At 42.3% G+C, this 19290-nt stretch overlaps 1 protein-coding gene across 7 annotated transcripts in view; it reads right to left on the minus strand.

Moving 5' to 3' along the window:
• CUX1 (cut like homeobox 1) overlaps window positions 1-19290 on the minus strand; it is a 280982-nt gene that overhangs the window by 99112 nt on the left and 162580 nt on the right. For all 7 annotated transcript variants that reach the window (XM_054209734.1, XM_054209732.1, XM_054209736.1 and 4 more), the window contains exon 9: window positions 3297-3345. In XM_054209734.1, the coding sequence (XP_054065709.1) occupies window positions 3297-3345 (49 nt within the window). The remainder of the gene's footprint in view (window positions 1-3296; window positions 3346-19290) is intronic.

Here is a 19290-nt window from a genome sequence, read left to right on the forward strand (position 1 = left end):
TATTTCTATGAGCCAGTGAGTTCTTCTGGGGATGATAGCACACAAACGAGCCCAGAAGGCTCCTGCACGAAACAATGTGAGGATCTAAATGAGGAGAAAACAGTGGGAGAAGAGAGGTGACGGAGTCTGCAGACTAGGAAGAATGGTCCATGCTTCACCCAACAGGACACAACGGCGGGAGTGACAACATCAACTCTGTCCCCATGGCTTTCATCACCTGGACCAACGTCAATGAGTGCAGCCACCCCCTCATTACTGCAGAACCGGAGAGGGCAACAGCACTCCCCACCTCTTCAGGTCAGAGAGGCGTCCTCACGTACAGAAGGGAAGTTCGGAAACGCCAGCTCTGGATTTTAAAAGGCCAATGACTAAGGAAGGTGTTTTCAAGAAATATCAGATATTTAAAAATTTACAGCAAATAATATTTTTCACATTTTCAGAGCAAACATTTTGCTGTTCTGTAAATTTCTGCTCCGAATCCCAGTCGTCTGGGTCAGTGTTAATTCCAGAGCAGCAAAACAGCACATCAAAATCAGCAAGGCAGTCTATCCTCAAAGTAGGAGCCATGCTGAGTATTACTCTTTAAAGGTAGCCTTAATAATGGGGAATAAGTACTTACTGAAATGGTAAAAGGAAATGTTAATTTAACTATTAAACACATAATTATGATAAGTACTTGTTTCTGCAATTGTAACACTTCAGCCTGATGCAAACTCACTTTCTGGCCTGTGCAATGGATTTAATTTCTTTCCATTATTTTTTCAACCATAAAGAGGTAAAACACAGGAATTGCTGCTACGAAGATTACTTAGTTATAATTTACAGAAGTGTTTTACAAAGGTGAAGCATCGCACAAGACAAGGACCACGGGCACGTTTCAGCAAATCAGCTGAGCTCCCCCAGCAGCTCGCTGCCCCCCACCCGTGAATCTCCCCAGCCCTGTCTCCTCCGAGGCCACACGCTCCCCTCACATCCCTCATCTCGGCGCTGCCACGTCTCATTGAAAACAAACCTGGCCCCTTCGCCCCAAATTCAGGCTTTTCTGCAGTCCCTGAGCCCAATGGACTCAATAAAGGGTCCCCCCGGCTGCAAAAGCTGCTGCTGGGGAGGGGACGGGACCACAGCAGCCGGGAGGGAGATGGGAAAAGGGGAGGGAGAATCACCTCTTCTGGCTTTACTAGGAAGATGAACTGCAAACTGATGTTTACAGGCAGATTCAGAGTTTGCTGAATCACAACCAAACTAAGGGTTATGCACATAAGCAGTAATAAATTTTGACTAATTAAAAAAAAACCCAATAAAGTAAAAAAAAACCCCAAGTTGCAGGTTTGTTCCAGTTAGGTATGAAAATACCTTTAGCATTTCTGTACAAACAGATATGTTCTGTTTTAGTAGGGCAATGAGGAAATGAGAAATACCTGTTCTTTAACTACAACCACCTACAACCTACTCTGAGAAAAGAAAAAACCTACTGGGTAAATCATTGCTACAACTTTGCAAAATGTACTGCCTTTGCAAAAATCACCAAATAATTCTACCAAAACATCTTTAACACCTACATCATTTCTAAAAAGCCTACAGATTTTCAAATAATTACTAGCACTCTCATAAATATTTAATGCTGTCTACAAAAATTCTTTTGACAGAACTAAAAACCTACTGTGCAAACCCCAATTTTCTTTTACTGACTAAATAATCAACCCAACAACTTACAAATCTGCCTTCTGCTTCGTTAGTATTTTTCCAATTTATAAAGAACTAACGTAAAGTTCATTGCTGTTAAGCCTGGAGAAGAGAAGGCTCCGGGGAGACCTCAGAGCCCCTTCCAGTCCCTAAAGGGGCTCCAGGAAAGCTGGGGAGGGACTCTGGAGCAGGGAGGGGAGCCATGGGACGAGGGGGAACAATTTTACACTGGAAGAGGGGAGATTGAGATGAGATCTGAGGAAGGAATTCTTGGCTGTGAGGGTGGTGAGCCCCTGGCCCAGGCTGCCCAGAGAAGCTGTGGCTGCCCCATCCCTGGAGGGGTTCAAGGCCAGGTTGGACGGGGCTTGGAGCAACCTGGGCTGGTGGGAGGTGTCCCTGCCCAGGGCAGGGGGTGCCACTGGGTGGGCTTTAGGGTCCCTTCCCACCCAAACCATTCTGTGATTCTGTGATAAAGGACAATATATGTGCTCTACTGGTCAGCTGCACCAGCGGACCGTGGGGGCTGAAAGCTGATCTAGCAAAAGGAAAAAGACAAACCAAAGCAGCAGCTGGAGGGGATTAGTTTTCAAGAGGATCAGTGCCCTGGTCGGGCTCACGGTGCAGCTCCACAACTGCTACTGACAGCCCGAGGCGTGCAGCGGGACTGCGGAGGGGAAGGAGGTGCAAGTGCTCTCCCTGGAAGCAAGCTGCTCTTAGGTACGCTTCAACTGGATTATAGAACCATAACCTGAGAGAATTCCGTAATCTCTGATCTTACCTGACAGAGGGATTAATGAAGCTCACTGATAAGCAAATACCTGGTTGAGGTTTCCCTCTGTAAAACCATCACTTGTTGCATTTATCACCTGGGAATCCTGTATGTCCACACGCATCTACTTCATCCCCTCTAACACAGTCACTCAAAGTACAGACTGGACCAGATGGCTCTTTGCCTGGGTGTTGGGTTTGGTTTTTTAGAAACTTTTTAATTTAAAAAGTTCCACAGGATTGTGCCACTTTCTCGGGAGTGTGTGCACTGTAAGGGAACGTGGAGGAGACATCTCACAGCCTACCAAATTAGCATCCACAGGAACAAATTACAATGTCTTTGTTCTCCTGCACGGCACAGTCTGATCCAACCCTTGCTAAAAATTAATAAGGTCAATAAAACATATCAGAAAAGGAAGGAAAAGTCCGAAGAAGCCCACAAAAGCTGGAGCTGCGGCAGAAGGCCTGGCCTCCACAGGTTGGGCTGCTGGCAGCCCTGCCACTGCTGCAGGGCAGAAGCCCTTTAATTTGGGTAAACCAGCAGATAGGGGCCAGCATGATGGATTTAGAAACATAAACCCAAGAATACCTATAGTAGGAACTTAAGTTTAAATTATTAGAAGGTAAATATACGGCAAGCACTACTTTACTGTGCATACAATTCTTACAGAGTATCCCTAAAGAGCTGTATTTTTCTCTAAATTTGCATATTTTCTTACTCTACACAGTTATGACTGCTAAGTGCATATAAAAGAACTGTCATAAAGTCCAAAAGAGAAGGGAAAAAAAAAAAATAAATCAAAGTCAGACTTGAAATTTTATGAGGGACTCATTTAAAATCCTACCTGATTTGCTCTTTCAAGGTCTGTCATGATCATCTCGATTTCATCAGCCCTGGGAGAACAAGAGAGCAGAAGCAGTGTTATCACATGAAGAATGCCCGCTATATGAGTTCATGCACTGTACAATTGCAACATTCATACAAACAATACCAATTTTCGTTATTTTTTTTTAAAAGGACACAGTAAGACTGATCAGCCAGTCTTTTGACTGGTGAAATCCTCTTGGGTTTCCGCTCTGCGGACTGGTTAAAGTCTCCAATTCCTTTGCCTGTTCCCTTTTTGCAACAAAATAAGCGTATCAGTATCTGAGCATATCCACTAGATCTTAGAAGATCTTACTCCCCAACCTTCTGCAGAAGGGCAGTGTCGTCTTTCCTACATGTAAAGGTGCTTCACAGGTGCTAATTATGGGCAAGTCAAAGACTACAGTTCTTCAGTCAACTACTTGTACACACACGCACAAGATTAGCCTGTTCCTCTGCTGTTTCAGTGTGCCCAGAAGTCTGGATCTAAATTTGGCTAAAAAACCCCACATCACGAGGTCAAAGAGACCAAGAAATTTAATTTTACATTATGCAGAGAAGAGTTTTTTGACACAAATTTATGAAACTTTAAGTTTAGCCTTAGGCTCTTAATGTGTTCCACAAAGCTGAACAGGAAAGTCCAAGGGCTGAAAACTCCACAAATACTCGAGGAAAACCAGATCCTTCACATACATGGGTTAGGTGGCAGTTACCAGCCCTGACCCTTTAAAAACTCCAGCATTTCTAAGACTTCGCTCACACAAAGGATCCAATCCTTAAGCAATCTTTTTTTATCATCATGGTGAATCCTGGGCAAATATTTCACACGCACGCTCTCACCTGTGAAAGGCACCAGGAAAAGGGCCTACAGACCTAAAAGTATGTTCTGTGTCAATATAATAAGACATATTACTTCTCCCCAGACATTTTGCCTGTCTTGTATCTCTGGACCATATGGAAGCAATAAACACGATCCTCATCTCCTACGAACGGCAGCTTTAACCAGCAAGTCCTTTTGCAATCTGCCAACACCATAATGTCTGTTTTTGGTTTTTAATCTGTAGCAGATCATTATCCATAAAAGCTGTGAAATACTGGAATTCCCTTCCCCTGCCGATGCGGAAAAGTCAGGGTTTGTTTTCCTGCTGATCCCATAGAAGATCCATTTTTCTATGCAGGTGTTCGCCGGGAAAGATGGTTAATTGAAGTACAGCAGGGTACTGGCACGCTCCACACCGGATCATTACACTGAATATTGACTTACTCTTCAGCAGCATTTTAGGTTTCTGTGTGCACACTTAGGGAAATGCAGTAAAAAATCATAATAAGTAAATGTGTATGTATAGAAATTAATGGAAAATTATTTTTAATTACAGCCTTTAACGTTGTCGGGGCAACATGAATTGCCTTTCGAAAAAATCTTTTGGACAATAATGGAAAACAGATTAACATGTGTTTTCTTGTGCAGCAGAAGCTAATGTGCTCTTACATTGGGAAGAAATCATGCACACGATGTTTTGAATTAATAATAAATAACAGACATTAGTTACTGAATTGAACGATCACTCTTTGGGCAAATAAGGATTCTGGGAGTAGCCAGAAGACTAACCCAGACAGGTTAACAAAAGCCTACAGTAGCACTTCCGATCTCTTTAGACTCTGTAGTTGTGAAAAATCCCTTTTGTTTTAGAGTCCAGACCCCAAATCCATCCTGTTAATCCACAGAGGGAAATTACAGTATTTCACAGGGAAAAGGTGTCCCTGAGACCATGCAAAGTGACCCCATTTTGTGTCTCTAACAGAGATAAGAGGGAAGAGAGCATCCTAATGCACCAAAAAAACCCCACGTTTCCAAGCATTTTACAAATATTTTTAGCCGGAATAGTTTAAGGATCCTCTTTATATAAGCTTATGTATTCAGGTTGAATTTATGTGCGAATGCCTCAGGTTACACGGAGCCAGTACATGATGTCTGGACTATGTCACAAGCCTCCCAGATCAGAGCTGGGAATGTCCCATCCCGACACGTCGGCTACAGCTTAAGCGAATCCAGTTTCCGCTTGCTTCTCTGTAGGGGTTGGAGAACAATAAAATCATGGCCTTTCCTCCCAAACAGGAGGTGCCAGGTATCAGTCAAAGGTCTGAAAAACTGCAGAACCTGAAAAGAGCGAAGGACTCAGAAGCAGAAAACCCTCGGAGCTGGGACAGGAAGAGCTCCCTGCTTTGGGAGCAGAAGGGTTGTTTTTCAGTTCAGCCAAGGGAACGTTTTTTGTTGGAAAAAAGATGACGAGACTGATGCAGAAGAGATAAGCGGGAAGGGGTAGAGGTGTGAGGGGGTCTGGACCCACCAAAGGACCCTCAGCCACCTTTAAAGATCACAGAGACAAGTGAAGGCAGCCAAAGGCAGGGAAAGAGATGAGGACAGAAGAGCAGGAGAAGGCACAGAGGGATGTCCGAGGCCAAAGGACCAAGGGGACATAGGACAGTCAGTGACGCAGAGGAGCACCCCGGGCCAGCGGCACGGTGCCTGGCTGCCAGCAGAACAGGCTGAAACACGGGATGGTGCCTGAAAAACAAGGTGGAAGGACTCAGGACAATCCCGTATTTAAAATGGACAGAAGTATTAATACCGGTATTTGTATGCCATTTCGGCTGGGGTCAGCATTTAAGAGCTCTCTTACAGCGTTGCTATTCGCAGCCAATTACAAAAAAAAAGCGACCGAGGATATAGAACGCCATAAAAATGACATTTCTGCCCTTCAGCATGTACAGATAATTCTGACTGAATCCAGTAGAAGTGTCAAACTGTAGCCAAGGGCAAAACTGTCCCTTTGTCCTTGTACGCAGACACACCAGCTGACTGATCCCGAACTCCCCTTCCCCTCACACATTTTTCTTACCTGGTGTTTCCGCACACAATCTGTCTCCACACACCTAATAAAAGGATGCAACATCTCCGAAAAAATTCAAGCAAAACACCTCCAGCCTAGCAGCCTGCACACCAATGGAGGTTAATGCTGCAACCATAAACGTTATCTTTAAGTAAAGTAATGAATTAAATTACTCTATATTCTTTCCTAGCACAAGTGTCAACAGCAGTCAGAAGAATCTTCAAAAGAAATTCAGTCTTTTCATTTTAAAAGCTCAACTACCACATCAGTAGCTGGCACTCAGCAGTCTAAAATCACTTATTTGAGAAAGTCTCTAATAGCTACATTCACTGTTTGCTCAGCAGAAGTATTTATTATAAAATAAATTACAGTTCTCACACCTTTTATGCACTCACAGAAACAACTTGCATTGATTTATTGTTTACAAAGCACTGTGTCGAATTCAAACCTGCAAGGTACGAGGAAACTCCACTTTGGCTCACGGAGTTAGTCCCACACAGGTAATTTTTGATGCATTCACCATCCGCCACATTTGCTCATTTTCAGCCCTTCCTATTTTAATATTTCTCTTTATTTCAACAGAACTACTGGACAGGCAAAATACCATCCAGCTCAAGGCCGCCAGCATCTTGTCCTGTGGGTTTTCATCGAACCTTGGGAACCTTGAAGGGAACAATGGCCAAGTTTAGCAAATCTGTGGTTTACTGACCCTAAATTTCCGACCAGAGTCAGCCTGCGTGAACTGAACTCACTTATAAGAGACACAGATCTGATGATTTTACTTTTAACTTTCTTTGTTCCTGAAGCAACTTTGTTCACGCGACTCGTCCTCTTGTGAGTGCCTGGATTCCCCCATCACCCCAGGAGCTGAAGGCAAGGAAGGAGAAAAAACCCAAAGTTCCACCTTTCTTCACACTCATCCAGAGAAGGCGGGTAATTAGTAATGAAAAGACCTTTTCCTAAAATACGCTGATATTTTACAGCAGATTTCTGCGTTGCAACCCAACGTTATTCAGGGTTTGTCGAGAGCAATACTTTTTTAATGTTAAAACAGATAATGAGAAAAAGAGTGGTTAAAAGCTTTTTTCAGGAACAAATATTACCTATCCTATATTTTCTCATTCCATAGACAGTATAATCATTTATCTGATCTAATTCCTTATAATCTCCATGTTAGAGGAAAAGTAATGTAAGCAAGAAAGTTCTTCAGTCTGCGTTACAGATAGCTCATTCCAAATTTCAACACTTTCAAGGCTAAGGATTTTAGGAAATCAAATTTTAAGCCCAAGCGTTTGGAGCTACAGAATAAGCATCACCACGTAAAAAGAATCTGAACTGTTGAAACTGGATCGCCATGAAATATTCTATTATTTCTTCTCCCGCTACTGTGTTTGAAGTGAAAAACAAAATGCATTAAAAGCTATAGATTTTACAAGGTGTAAGCTTTTACCACTCATGAAAGAGCCCTCAAAGCTAGCATGCCATCTATAAAAAAACAACTTAAGGAGTTAAAAAAAAACCAAAACCACCCCACTTTTCAATTCAATTGCTTATGGGAAATAAAAACCGCAGAAAGGCTCAATTTTCTTTTTAAGATCAAGATAACCGATTAGGTTTGAACAGCATAACAAGCAAGCAAATTTAAGAATTGGTAACACGGAAGAAGCTCAGTTCTTTTTCTAAATAAAATTAAATCGGATGAAAACCCTGAACACCGTGAAGCTATTCACTTGCAAGCAAGAAGAATTTGGACTTTATGATTAAAATCCAGTTGATCCAACTCCTTCATTTAGATACTAGCTTAAAGAGGCAGAAACAATTCCCTTTTTATTAACATGACAAGCGAATGGTTTGCCAAATCTTGTGGCTACAGCCCCCTAAACATTCAAACTTAGTGAACCTTGAAGGAAACTGCTGTTGGATTCTTTATACATGGAAGAGCTGAAAAATACAGATGACACTTTTGAAATTGCAGTCAGTGGCGTGGCCAAGAAACTTCACTAGCAGGGCAGATTAATATTTTGGTTTGGCAAAAAACAAACAACATTTTTTCCCACACATTTGTTTTCTTTCAAAACATGTATAAGTTTACTGGTCAGAGCAAACGGTATATGGAGCCACTGGGGCTTGTTAAAATGTTCTAATTATTAAAACATTTATGCAGGCAATTTCAAACTAAAAGCATACATTATCAACTAATGCGCATTTATGTTTAATTAAGAAAAAAAGAAAAATCCTATTTGTAACATATATTTATGATCATCACAGAGCAGATTTTGGCCAAATTAGGTAAACATCTTAGCCTCGTAAATGTAGAGGCAGTATAACCTGGTACTTTGCTAGCACAAGACGAAATGTGAAGACTTATTTGGGAGGGGAAGAAAAGAAGGAAAAGGGCCAGAGCATTAAAAAAAGGGGGGGGGGGAGCAGTGCATTAAGTTTTTTCAAGTTTCAATAAAATTTTTATCAGGGAAAGTTCCTGGGTCTAGGAAGTAATTTCGGATCACTAAACAACATCAAAATTGCCTGCAGCCCAATGATGACGGCATTCACTCAGGGCACAAGAGCATTCCAGCATTTGAATATTCAATTTTCTTTTTTCTTTAAGCAAAAAAGAAGGATGACAAATTTCCTACCCAAATTCAAGACTCTTTCTAAGCTCTGCTGGTAGATGCCCTCATCTAATCCCTGCACCTCAGTGGCCATGGCAAGTTGCCCACGGTGCTGGCTTGCTTAATTTTTAAGACCTACATATGAAGAACCAAACACTTGCAAGCTCTTAGAAAGTTTCCAGTAGAAGATAATATAAAAACCCCACTAATTATATTTTTCTTGCACCTTATGAGTATCACTGTACACATAGTTTAGGCATTTTTAGAATTCATAATGATTCTAATCCAACAAACATCCATATTTGATAAACCCACCTTTACTGCTAATACAACCTCCAAAAGCAACAGACATAAGGGTCATACAAAGAAAGAAAGAAAAAAATGTTATTTCAGCATAGCCAGTACAGCACGTCGAAGGGCAAGAACTCACACACTTTTTACTACTAAGTTCTCAAATCTACTTTTCAAATTGCAAGAGCTATAGGTTAATATTTTCTTTCACAGCAACCCTCTAAGGATCTTCAGATCAGATAATCCTTTTTCCAATGTCATATAAATCCAGGCCTCTCGTAAAAGAATTTCTCTGTTCGGGGATTCATAAATCCACCAACTTTGGTAATGAATTGGGTGTTTCCTTCCCTAGGAACTCAATTGAAGAAAAAATCCTCTCTCTGCTAAGCAGTGAAACACTGGAGGCTTTAAATTGAGAGATCAAAGAAAGGCTGGTTTCAGGTGCTCCAGCGATCACACAGTACGTCATCTGGATTAATCTGGGGACTGGCTAAATGTCCGCCGTACATGGTCCAGACCCCTCTTTGCAGTTATCCTGTACTAAATCAAGTTTCTCCCCTAGAAAAAAGGAGAGAGACTCAATGCACGCTTTTTCAGGGTTTTTTTTTGTTTTATTAAAATTAATTCCTGTTCCCTCTCATTGCTAGCCTTCTATCCAGGCAGTGCACCGCACAGAGATTCAAGCTGAAAAAATAAACTCAATCTCACGCAAAGATTTCTCATTAACACACCAGGCTGGTATCGTAAGTACCAGGATCAAGCAGTCGCACCAGCTGCAGGTACGATCTTCAAATAAACGATGTCGTAGGCGCTTGAAAGATGTCAAGTGATCATCAAATATTGATAAAGGTTAAAAAATCTGCTTATAAAGCCCAAGATATCGAGCAATACCTGGATAATACAAGACAAGAATCGTCTCAATCGTTAGAAGGAAAAGACCCTATAGAATAAATTATCTTTCAGCCCACAGAAAAACTGCTTTCCAAGAAAACCTGCACAGCACTTTGTTTTCTCTTTCGTGGCTTAAGTCAGGATTTCAAGGATAACAAAATCATGTTTGCAATTATAAAGTTTTAAACACAATAGAAATCAGCTTTATTATTCCAGTGATACACTAGGGAGCAGAGTTTCTGAAGATCATCAATGTTTTCTTAATCATTTCTACAAAAAGAAATTGATATGAGTGACACTAATTGATGTGCTCAATATAATAGAAAGAGAAAAAACAAGAATTATATATAACAAACAGATAACACCAACTCATAGAACCCCAGAGCTGCAACTCCCAGAGTGTTACACACACACATGACCTCGGCACACTCTGCAGACCAAAGGACGCTTACTGTGAGCAGCTGGGAGAAAGAAAGGGCATATTGGTTGTATTTCAAAGTAGCCCGATATATAAATAGGTGGTACATATTTTTTATTTGATGACAATACTATTTTCTTATGTGGCACATATTTATATATATTGCACCACAGCCAACATGTATCTTAGCTCCCCATCATGCTCAACCTTCCATGTAAACTCTTACTCAACTTTCATTGTTTTTCTCTCCACAAGAACAGGTCTCTTGTGAATTCTGTGTCCAGCCATCAACCTGCCCATTACCGAAAGGAAAAGAAATGCAATAAATCCTTTTTCTCCTGGTCTCATGATCCAACACGTCCTCTTTCACAATGTATTTTTGCTTTACCCTGCAAAGCCCTATGAGTAGTGTTAAAATGAGTAATTAGGAGTGCCCAGGTTTGGATCATTCTGGGTTTCCTCCCACCTCAGACCACTGCTGACAACCCTTTGGGCCACAGAGTTCAAAGGAGGCTGTTGAAACATGAGATAATTTTTGCACCTGAAATTTGCAGAGACAAATAACCTTGTTTAGACGGACCTAAAAATCATTTTCCACTAAGTTCTAAGGGAGCTGGTGAGAAGTCTGCACCCTCACGAGCTGCGGGCTCACGCTCCTGCAAGTTCTAGTACTGGCAGGCAGAGAGGAATCCCCGCAGTTCGGTTCTGGTGTAATTATTTTGACCTGCTTTTGGAGACTACGCAGAAAAGGAGAAAGAACCTGCTGATGTTTAATTTTTGGTGTATTTATGCCTGGATCCCAGGCTATCCTCAGGTAATGTCCCGAGATTGAGATACTGCACCAGTATCGGTACAAACCCTCCAGGTTTGCAGGATCAGCTCCTCAGGGCGAGGAACACAATCTCCAGGTTCAGGTAATGCCGGATATTCATGCTCAGAGGAGACGATTTAGACAAACAAACATTTCCAGCTGCCTTCCTGGCCACTGCCAATCTGCACTGCGCCATGCCCTGGGTAGCAGGAGTCCCTGCCTGATCCAATACTACAGCTCTGAGGATTTTCTAACAATGCAAGATGACACAGACGCGGCAAACTCTCTATTTCCTAGTGCCTCCTGTTACAAATTGAAAGAGCTTGCTGCAATTCCCCTCTCCTGACTCCAGTTGATTCAATAACGCACCAGAATTTAAACACAGACACCCTTCCCTCTCCCTCACTTGCACACAAAGCATATCAAAAGCATGGAATTGCTCCTGACTTGGCCTTGAGCAGCCAACATGATGTCAATTTTACATGTTTTATAAAGCAACAGCATGTAGAAAGCAACTCAAATGCAGGTCATATCAAGCATGTGACCCACAGAGCAATCAAAGACTGCCTGAAACTGTCATTCAAGGTTCAATCATCTTCTTGCAGGAAAAATGAAACATCTGTGGCCCAGAGAATTAAGTTATGTATTGCATAATTCATCTGGTGTCTGCCACAGCAGCCATTTTAATGCTCTAGTGATAAACATGTTTGATTATTTTTGTTTTGTTTCCTGTTGCCTCCATGGTATTTCTATTTATCTACCCGTACTGCAGCGCATAATGGAGATAACAAATATACAAAACAGCGTTACAGTCGTCTGATAAGGCATGGGAAATCAGCAGTCTTATTAATCACATCAAGGCAGCATCATTATTAAACCCTACGTTCCCTGTAATTGCACTCATTTTGGTTCTTTTGGGTACACTCTGTAGTTAGATTTGATGATGAAATCATTGTTTCCCAAGGATCCAAACATGAGCTTTGGACGTCTTTCTATCAGAAAGCTGCTCTCTTCATACACAAAGCGAGTTTCTCACTGTGTCCTAGCTTTTCCATTCCCTCATTTCTTTCTGATCCCGACATAAGCCGGAGGAACGTGCACCTCATACCAGACAACGCAGAGGAACCCCCTCGCGTTCACTGATTCCACCTGCGGGTTTGTGGTCTGCACCGAGAGAAACCCTAATCTAATGTATCTTCTGCAAGTCATTTTGGGAAGTTGTTGTTTCATTAATGGTAGCTTAGTTCATTTTGCTCTTAAACTCATAAACCTTAACATTTTCCACCTGCCATGAACTCCACTGACTTTCAGAACACGTCCCTGCGGAGCAGGTGGGAGCTTTAAAGCTCCAGGACCGTGCCCTGCTGTCTGGGTGTTTATTCCTCTTGCCAGGAGTTGACCGTTTCTGCAGGCGACTCACAGAGCTTTAGATGCCTGATAACTTGTAACACAATTAAACACAGCAGCTATTATTTGTGCAAAATTTAATAGACTTGGTCAAAACTGGCTTGCTCCAACAAGGTGCTTTGTACTGGCCTGACGGAAGAAAACAAGCGACAGCCTCTGAAGTGGTGGAGCTGGGTGTATTGTATCGTATTTTGTATATTGTTATTGTATTTCCAACCCATTTTCATGATTTGGAATCTATCGGATGCCCACAGTGAGCAAAATTCTCACTGTAAAGCAACAAGTCAGGACTATTGCAAAACCTGATTTGGTAGGACCAGAGTTTTACCTAATCCCCTGAAAGCTCGCACGCGGCTTCCTGTGATGCTCTACATGGAGGTGAGTCAGTGGATAAAATAACACGTTCTCCCGTAAGCCCAAATACAAATAAAGCACTGTTTCCTATCGATTGTTCCTATGAAGTTGTTTAGACAGTACCTATTGTAATAATATCAGCTGTCCCATCTGTGCTCTGTAGCAGCCCCCCATTGCTGCTTCCTCCTGCAATATTTCTAGGTCACTCCCTTATCCCCTAAATGTCACCTCTCCCCCTCCCAGCCCACAAATGGAAATACAGATTAGGGATACTTTCCAGCAACACACACACGGCTGACCCACCACCAAGTGGGGAGGCAACTGCTGCTCTCGCAACCTGCGGCCCTGCACTCGAACGGATGATCTGGCCGTCTGTCCTACCCACTCCCCATTCCTACAAGATCCAGCCCAAGAGCTCCTTCAGACAGGGATTTCCAATGCCAGTCATTTCTGATTGAAGTCAATCATCAGCTTCCATGTTAATTTAGGAGGGGAACTGCCCAACTACAAACCAACCCCAGGCTCATGGAAGCTTCACGTCCCTGGGACGCCAGGCTGAAGGCTGTGGTCACGCAGTGCCACCGCTGCATCTGCACGGGCACTGCTCTGCTCCCGCTGCACAAGGGCACAAATTGCCATTTTTGCTTTTCTTGAAAAAAAAAAAAAAAAAAAATGTGTAGCAAGTATAAAATAAGAACTTCCTTAAAGACCAAGCCTTAACTGAGTAACTCTGCCGCTCTACAACTCCCACAAGCTGTTTTATAATTGTTTCTCTAAATAAATAATAATAATAGATAGTTTGGCATTTTGGAGATCCAGCACCTGCAATAATTTTCTGATTTTTTACTGATGGAGTTAAAATAGATCATTTATCCAAAATTAGATACCTTAATTGGAGGCATCTTAGGTGTCGTTCCTTTTTATTGGAACGGCACACTTTAAACTGTGAAGAATCAGCAGGAAGAATTGTCTATGCTTTGATTAAAGATCCTCTAAAAATACACACAAATATTTTAACTTAATAATGTCACTGGAGTTACAAGGTGTAAAATCAGTACATGTATGTTGGCAAGGTCACGGGGGGGTTTTGGTGGTTTTGGTTTTTTGTTTTTTTTTTTTAGAATCACCATATCATGCCTGAAAAATTACTCTAGGTTTTGAGCAGTTACAATCACAAAACGAACAATCTTCCCTCATTCTACAGCAATGTTAAAATCACACATTTGTATATGTTTGTTTTCTTTAAAACAAAAATAACCTCAAAAATTGGAGACTGTTCACAATTTTTACTACAGCAACACATATATTCCAGATTCATCTTTAGGCGTTTCCTGCCAGAGACACTCAGCACCTCTCCTTCTCCTTAACTACAGAAAAAGCTGGGGAGCTCCGTAACTTGGAAAGTCGAGGTATCTATTAGTTTCCCCACGTACTTATTGTGTATCTTTGTCCATCATTGTAAGAACCCATAAAATGCTTTTCTTTAACTTACCTCAGTCTGTGTTGAGTGAAACGGATTTAAGTCAGTTTGAAAATAAAGCAGTACAGTAAGCAATTTTATGTACAGGTGTCACTCCCCAGGAATACATCAAGGGAAAATTACTGTTTACCACCACAGCAATGACAGACCATCAGCTCCTACCTTGTGGAGAACAGTAATTTTCCAGTGGCCTGAACACGTGTTAGGGTAAATATAACAGACTAAAGATGATAAATCCACACCTGTTTCAACCTTAGCTGAATAGCTCAAGTTCTCTAAATTATCTGGTCCCTTCTACCCACTCTGACGTTGGTAACTGGTACTACGGAGTATAAGACAACATCCCACGTGGACTTTTGAAAGATTTACTGGCATGAAACAAGAGAAATATGTCCACCAGGCCAATCATCTCCAACTTACTACTTCTTACCAAGTTGCTTGTGTATCCCTCCAAGCACGTCAACTAACAGACACCCAAATACGATGATACCCTGCGTCCCTACATTGCCAAACGTACCTGTAGCATCTGGTCAGTGCTTTATGATGGATAACAAAAAGGCATTATTTAGTGATAGAATCTGGAAAAAAATGCAACTTATTTTTACCTTTACCTATGTAAAGGACATGCACACTGTGCAAGAGAAAAGCTAAACGTTGACTCCGCAGTAACACAGCATTCAACTGGGAGACGGATTTGGGGAATGCTTTGGATGCTTTCGGTTTTAGAAGCGACTATAGGCGATGTGCCTATTCTCTGCTAGCTACTCAAGCAAGTATTCCCTTCTGGCTATCGAAGAAAATAGCATTACATGGTCTCTGATAAAGGCGACTGATGTCCTTCTATCCAATAAACGGACTGAAAATAACATAAAGCATGATGGGAGATGCGTTTACTGCACATTTTGAGCAGGCTTTACCTTTCCCATGAGCTATGCTGAAGACCAACAACCAGGATGATTGCTATCTTTATAATAATGTATCCAATTACCAATACGGTTTTCTCTCTTCCCAATTTGTTCCAGCTTTGCCCTGAACGGAAACACTACTTCTGTCAAATTGCAACCACGTCACCATTTTGCAGTTTCAGTTTACAGCTATCAATAGCATGAATCTTGCTGACCTGAATGACAAAGCTGCAAAAAAGCTGGCAGAAAGAAACAAAGGAGGGAACGGGAGACCCCAAAATAGAGAAAACAAACCGGAGGAAGGCGAAAAGGCGGGTATTGTCTAAATCTGCACAACAAGCACCGGTTCATTATTCCTTAATGGAGACCAATGCCTGAGACAGAGAACAACCTCCTGGTCTTCAGATGAGAGCGCTGCCTTCCTCTCTTTCCCTTCCCTCCTCTGGATGTGCTCTCACACCAGCGGGGCATCCCGAGCAGCAGACTCAGCCTCCAGTGGCCCTCAGGAGTTTTGCCGGGTGGAGGAGCTGGATGGAGGGTTGGCACCAATTAGACGCTGTGCTGGTGTGAATCAGCCCAACTTCACTCGAGTCGCTCGCACCAGCAGAATATCCAGCATATTTTATTTTTACATCTTTGCTGAATATATAAAGATCCTCAATTCTTTTCTAACTTTAGTCTCCGGTTGTACGGCTCTATGAGAGATGTTCGCTAATATGACTGACAGATTGCCTGTCTACACAGAATCTAAACTAGATATATATTAGACAGCGAAATTACTTTAAATAATCCTTCATGGCAAAACCCAACAACACTAGGTACTACTGCAAGCCCTTGGAGGACAACAGTGCAGTATTTTCTAATTTAACCTTTTACAATTTTATTTGCAGAAACACTTTTCAAATTCTCCGCTTCCCTTTCAACGGTTGTTTAGCCTTTAAAATACTGCTAAAGTAAAACAGCTTCGGGCTTGACTAATATTGTAGTCTGTGGTATGGAACTATTTGATTATTCTGTTTCAACAGTTAATGTAACAGGTTTAGTATTTCTACAGATGGGGAGTTTGAACTGGAAATAATAGTTTTCTGTTGCTAATGACAATTCCTCAACATTTCTGCTATATCCAAAAGATACGCTGATGTCAGAAGCCTCTTCGGTGGATGAAAACCACCCTTCCTAAACATAAAAAACGGCTGTAGCACAGAAAGGAGGTAAGACAATACCAATCTTGCCTTTTGGATCTGCCTATCTTTTAATGCATTTCTAACTCCATTAACCAATTAACAGCCACAAGACCAGCATTTGCTTAATGAGCAAGTTCACACTGTTGTGACCTTCAATGGCCGAACACCCTTCCTTGGTTGTTCCCTGACCGCGGGGGGTGTGAAGGGAAGCCTAGAACCAAACCCAGTGTCACTCCTCCACCCCACTCCCCTCTCCTTCCTGCTGCAGCACCCACATTCCTCCAGGCGTTACATCCTTGGCCCAGCTCTGTCGTCTCCTGGAGAGCGGGGATGAGCCTTATGCTGCCGAGCTGGAGACCCGGGCTGGGAGTGAGCGAGGAGCGGACCTACACAGCGGGCTTTGTGCTTGATGGGCCACCCCAGGAGGGCACACCTTTTCCAAAGATGCAGCTTCTCTGTCCTCAGTTACCGGGTTCTGTTGGCTACTGATCTGGAGCACGAACTTGTACACGAGCACAGAGCAGAGGAGTTTCCCCTTCTTTTACCCTAAGTGGACATTTTGTGCCATCAGTTCCTGCACCGTCTGTGTAAAAGTTTTAAACTTTCCAAATACAGCATATATCTAGCCTTCCTGTATTTTCTCTAGGCTCAGCTCCTTTTACGGCATGAAGTAGTAAATCAGTGATTCAGGGAACCTTGCTTTGCTTCTGAAGTGTTATACAAACAGAGAGGATGGGGCCAGACTTGCTGGCCCCTCGGCGGCACACGGCTCTGCCTCCATCCCCACCACCTCGCCTCCGCCCGCAGGTTGCTGGAGCTGCGTCGTCTCCCCAGGCCGCGGGCTGAAGCTGCAACAAAAGTTTATTTGATGTTGTATCAGCATTAAGACCACCCTGCCATCATACACCAAAAAAAGGAGTTGGGAGGAGAGGGCCTATATGGGCAGGATGCACTAATACATTGTAAAGCTCACAAATTTCATCCAGGGACTTTTTTTTCTTAAGAAGTCTTTTTCTTGTTCCCAGAAATGGTCAATAATTAAGACTTCCACCCTGGCCATGTAGCTTCTTTTAGGGTTGCAACGTCTTCAGTGCAGCTAACTTTATTGAGATATCAATACTATGTACATAGAAAATAAAAGGGAACAGGAATTAACTAGAAAAAAAAGTGTGTGTGGGAAAAACGTTAAATCAAAAATGCAGTTAACACAGATACCAGGCAATATACTCACTGAAAAATAGTAACAAACAGTGTTAGAGAAAGAGCAGGGCTTATCTATCATATATGACACAGAAAGACTGCTAAATCCTGACCCGGGCGGCAACGGGCATGTGCCCGGCATGTCTCACTGCTGCCTGGCTCCGCGCCGGGCAAACCGGGCGCCACAGCATCGCTAACGGCCAGGCGGTGACAAAAATCAATCCAACAGGCAGCAAGACAAATAAGTCATCTGTATCACAGCTAAAATATGTTTTTGATCAATAATAGAAAATTAACTCGTACTCCTTTGCCAAGAAAATAGATTATTTAATCAGAGCACAGACAGATAGAGACGTTACATAATCAAAAATAGCCCGCTCTGCTATATTTAGTGGCCACTGCCTTTCAGTGAAGAGGGCAAAAGTACAGCCGTTATCAGTTACAAGCCCTGCACTGAAATGGTTTGCTGATGAGTTAAGCTGGTCCGACGTACTTAACATCGAGATATCGTATATTTAAAAATACAACAACAACTATGAGAGTATGAAGGCAATGAAGACGGAAAAGACAAGAAAAGTCATTGCTGTCCTACCGACAGTTAGCCAACAGGGTTAGAAGGATCAAGTTCGAATTAAAATTTACACACCAAGGGATCTACAGTAGTGATTTCTAACCTTTCTAACTTTCAGACTACCTGGAGTTTTCCATCGAAGGATGAAACGTTAGCGTAGCACATTCACAGCTTATGACTGGTTGCCTTTCACAGTTATTTCTACGATCTCTTAGCAATAACCAGTGGAATTGCAGGAATTTGCAGAACACACAGAAAATCACTGATCTGGACCATCAACACAGAGCTCGCTTAATAGTACTGCAGCCCGTCTGGCCACAGTGTGCGTAGCTAAGAGCCTTCCACCATTCCGAGATCCACGGTATCTTAATTAGAAGCTCAAAGAAATGTCTGTCCATGGATAGTCCCCAGATGTGAACAACAGTATCATCAATGTGATCGTCCGTCCTTCCCTCCAGCACCCCCCCCAACCAATAAAGACTAGAAAAAAGTGCCATTAATGCTGAAGGCAAGCACCTCTAGCTCTTATGGTTTCAGATATGGAAAATTCAAGTAAAGCATCAGAAAAAACAACAGTTAAACTAAGGGCTGATTTACAGGCCTTCCACGCTTTTCAAGAGAAGTGGCAGAAACCCCCTTGTTCCTAACTGGAACATGGATAAAAAGAATGTTTAGTAGAATAGCCAGTGATTAACATCGGTAACTACCATTTCTCATATTGTTTTAGGTATCAAAAACAACAAGCAACTATATCAACTGCTATTTGCATCAGGTTTCTGGAGCGTGGGTGTCCAGCCACAGCAGCTCCCCGAGACACTGAACGCAAAAGAAGTCATGAAGACGGTGATTCTGCAGGGCCATGCCTTTAAGGTATATTTTTCCCTGGGATGTCCATTTTAGACACTCAAGAGAAACAAAAACTCAATACAGACAAAAAATTCTTAGCAATCGCAGTATTT

The sequence above is a fragment of the Rissa tridactyla genome, chromosome 7 (genome assembly GCF_028500815.1).
Source record: "Rissa tridactyla isolate bRisTri1 chromosome 7, bRisTri1.patW.cur.20221130, whole genome shotgun sequence".
NCBI classification, from domain to species: domain Eukaryota; kingdom Metazoa; phylum Chordata; class Aves; order Charadriiformes; family Laridae; genus Rissa; species Rissa tridactyla.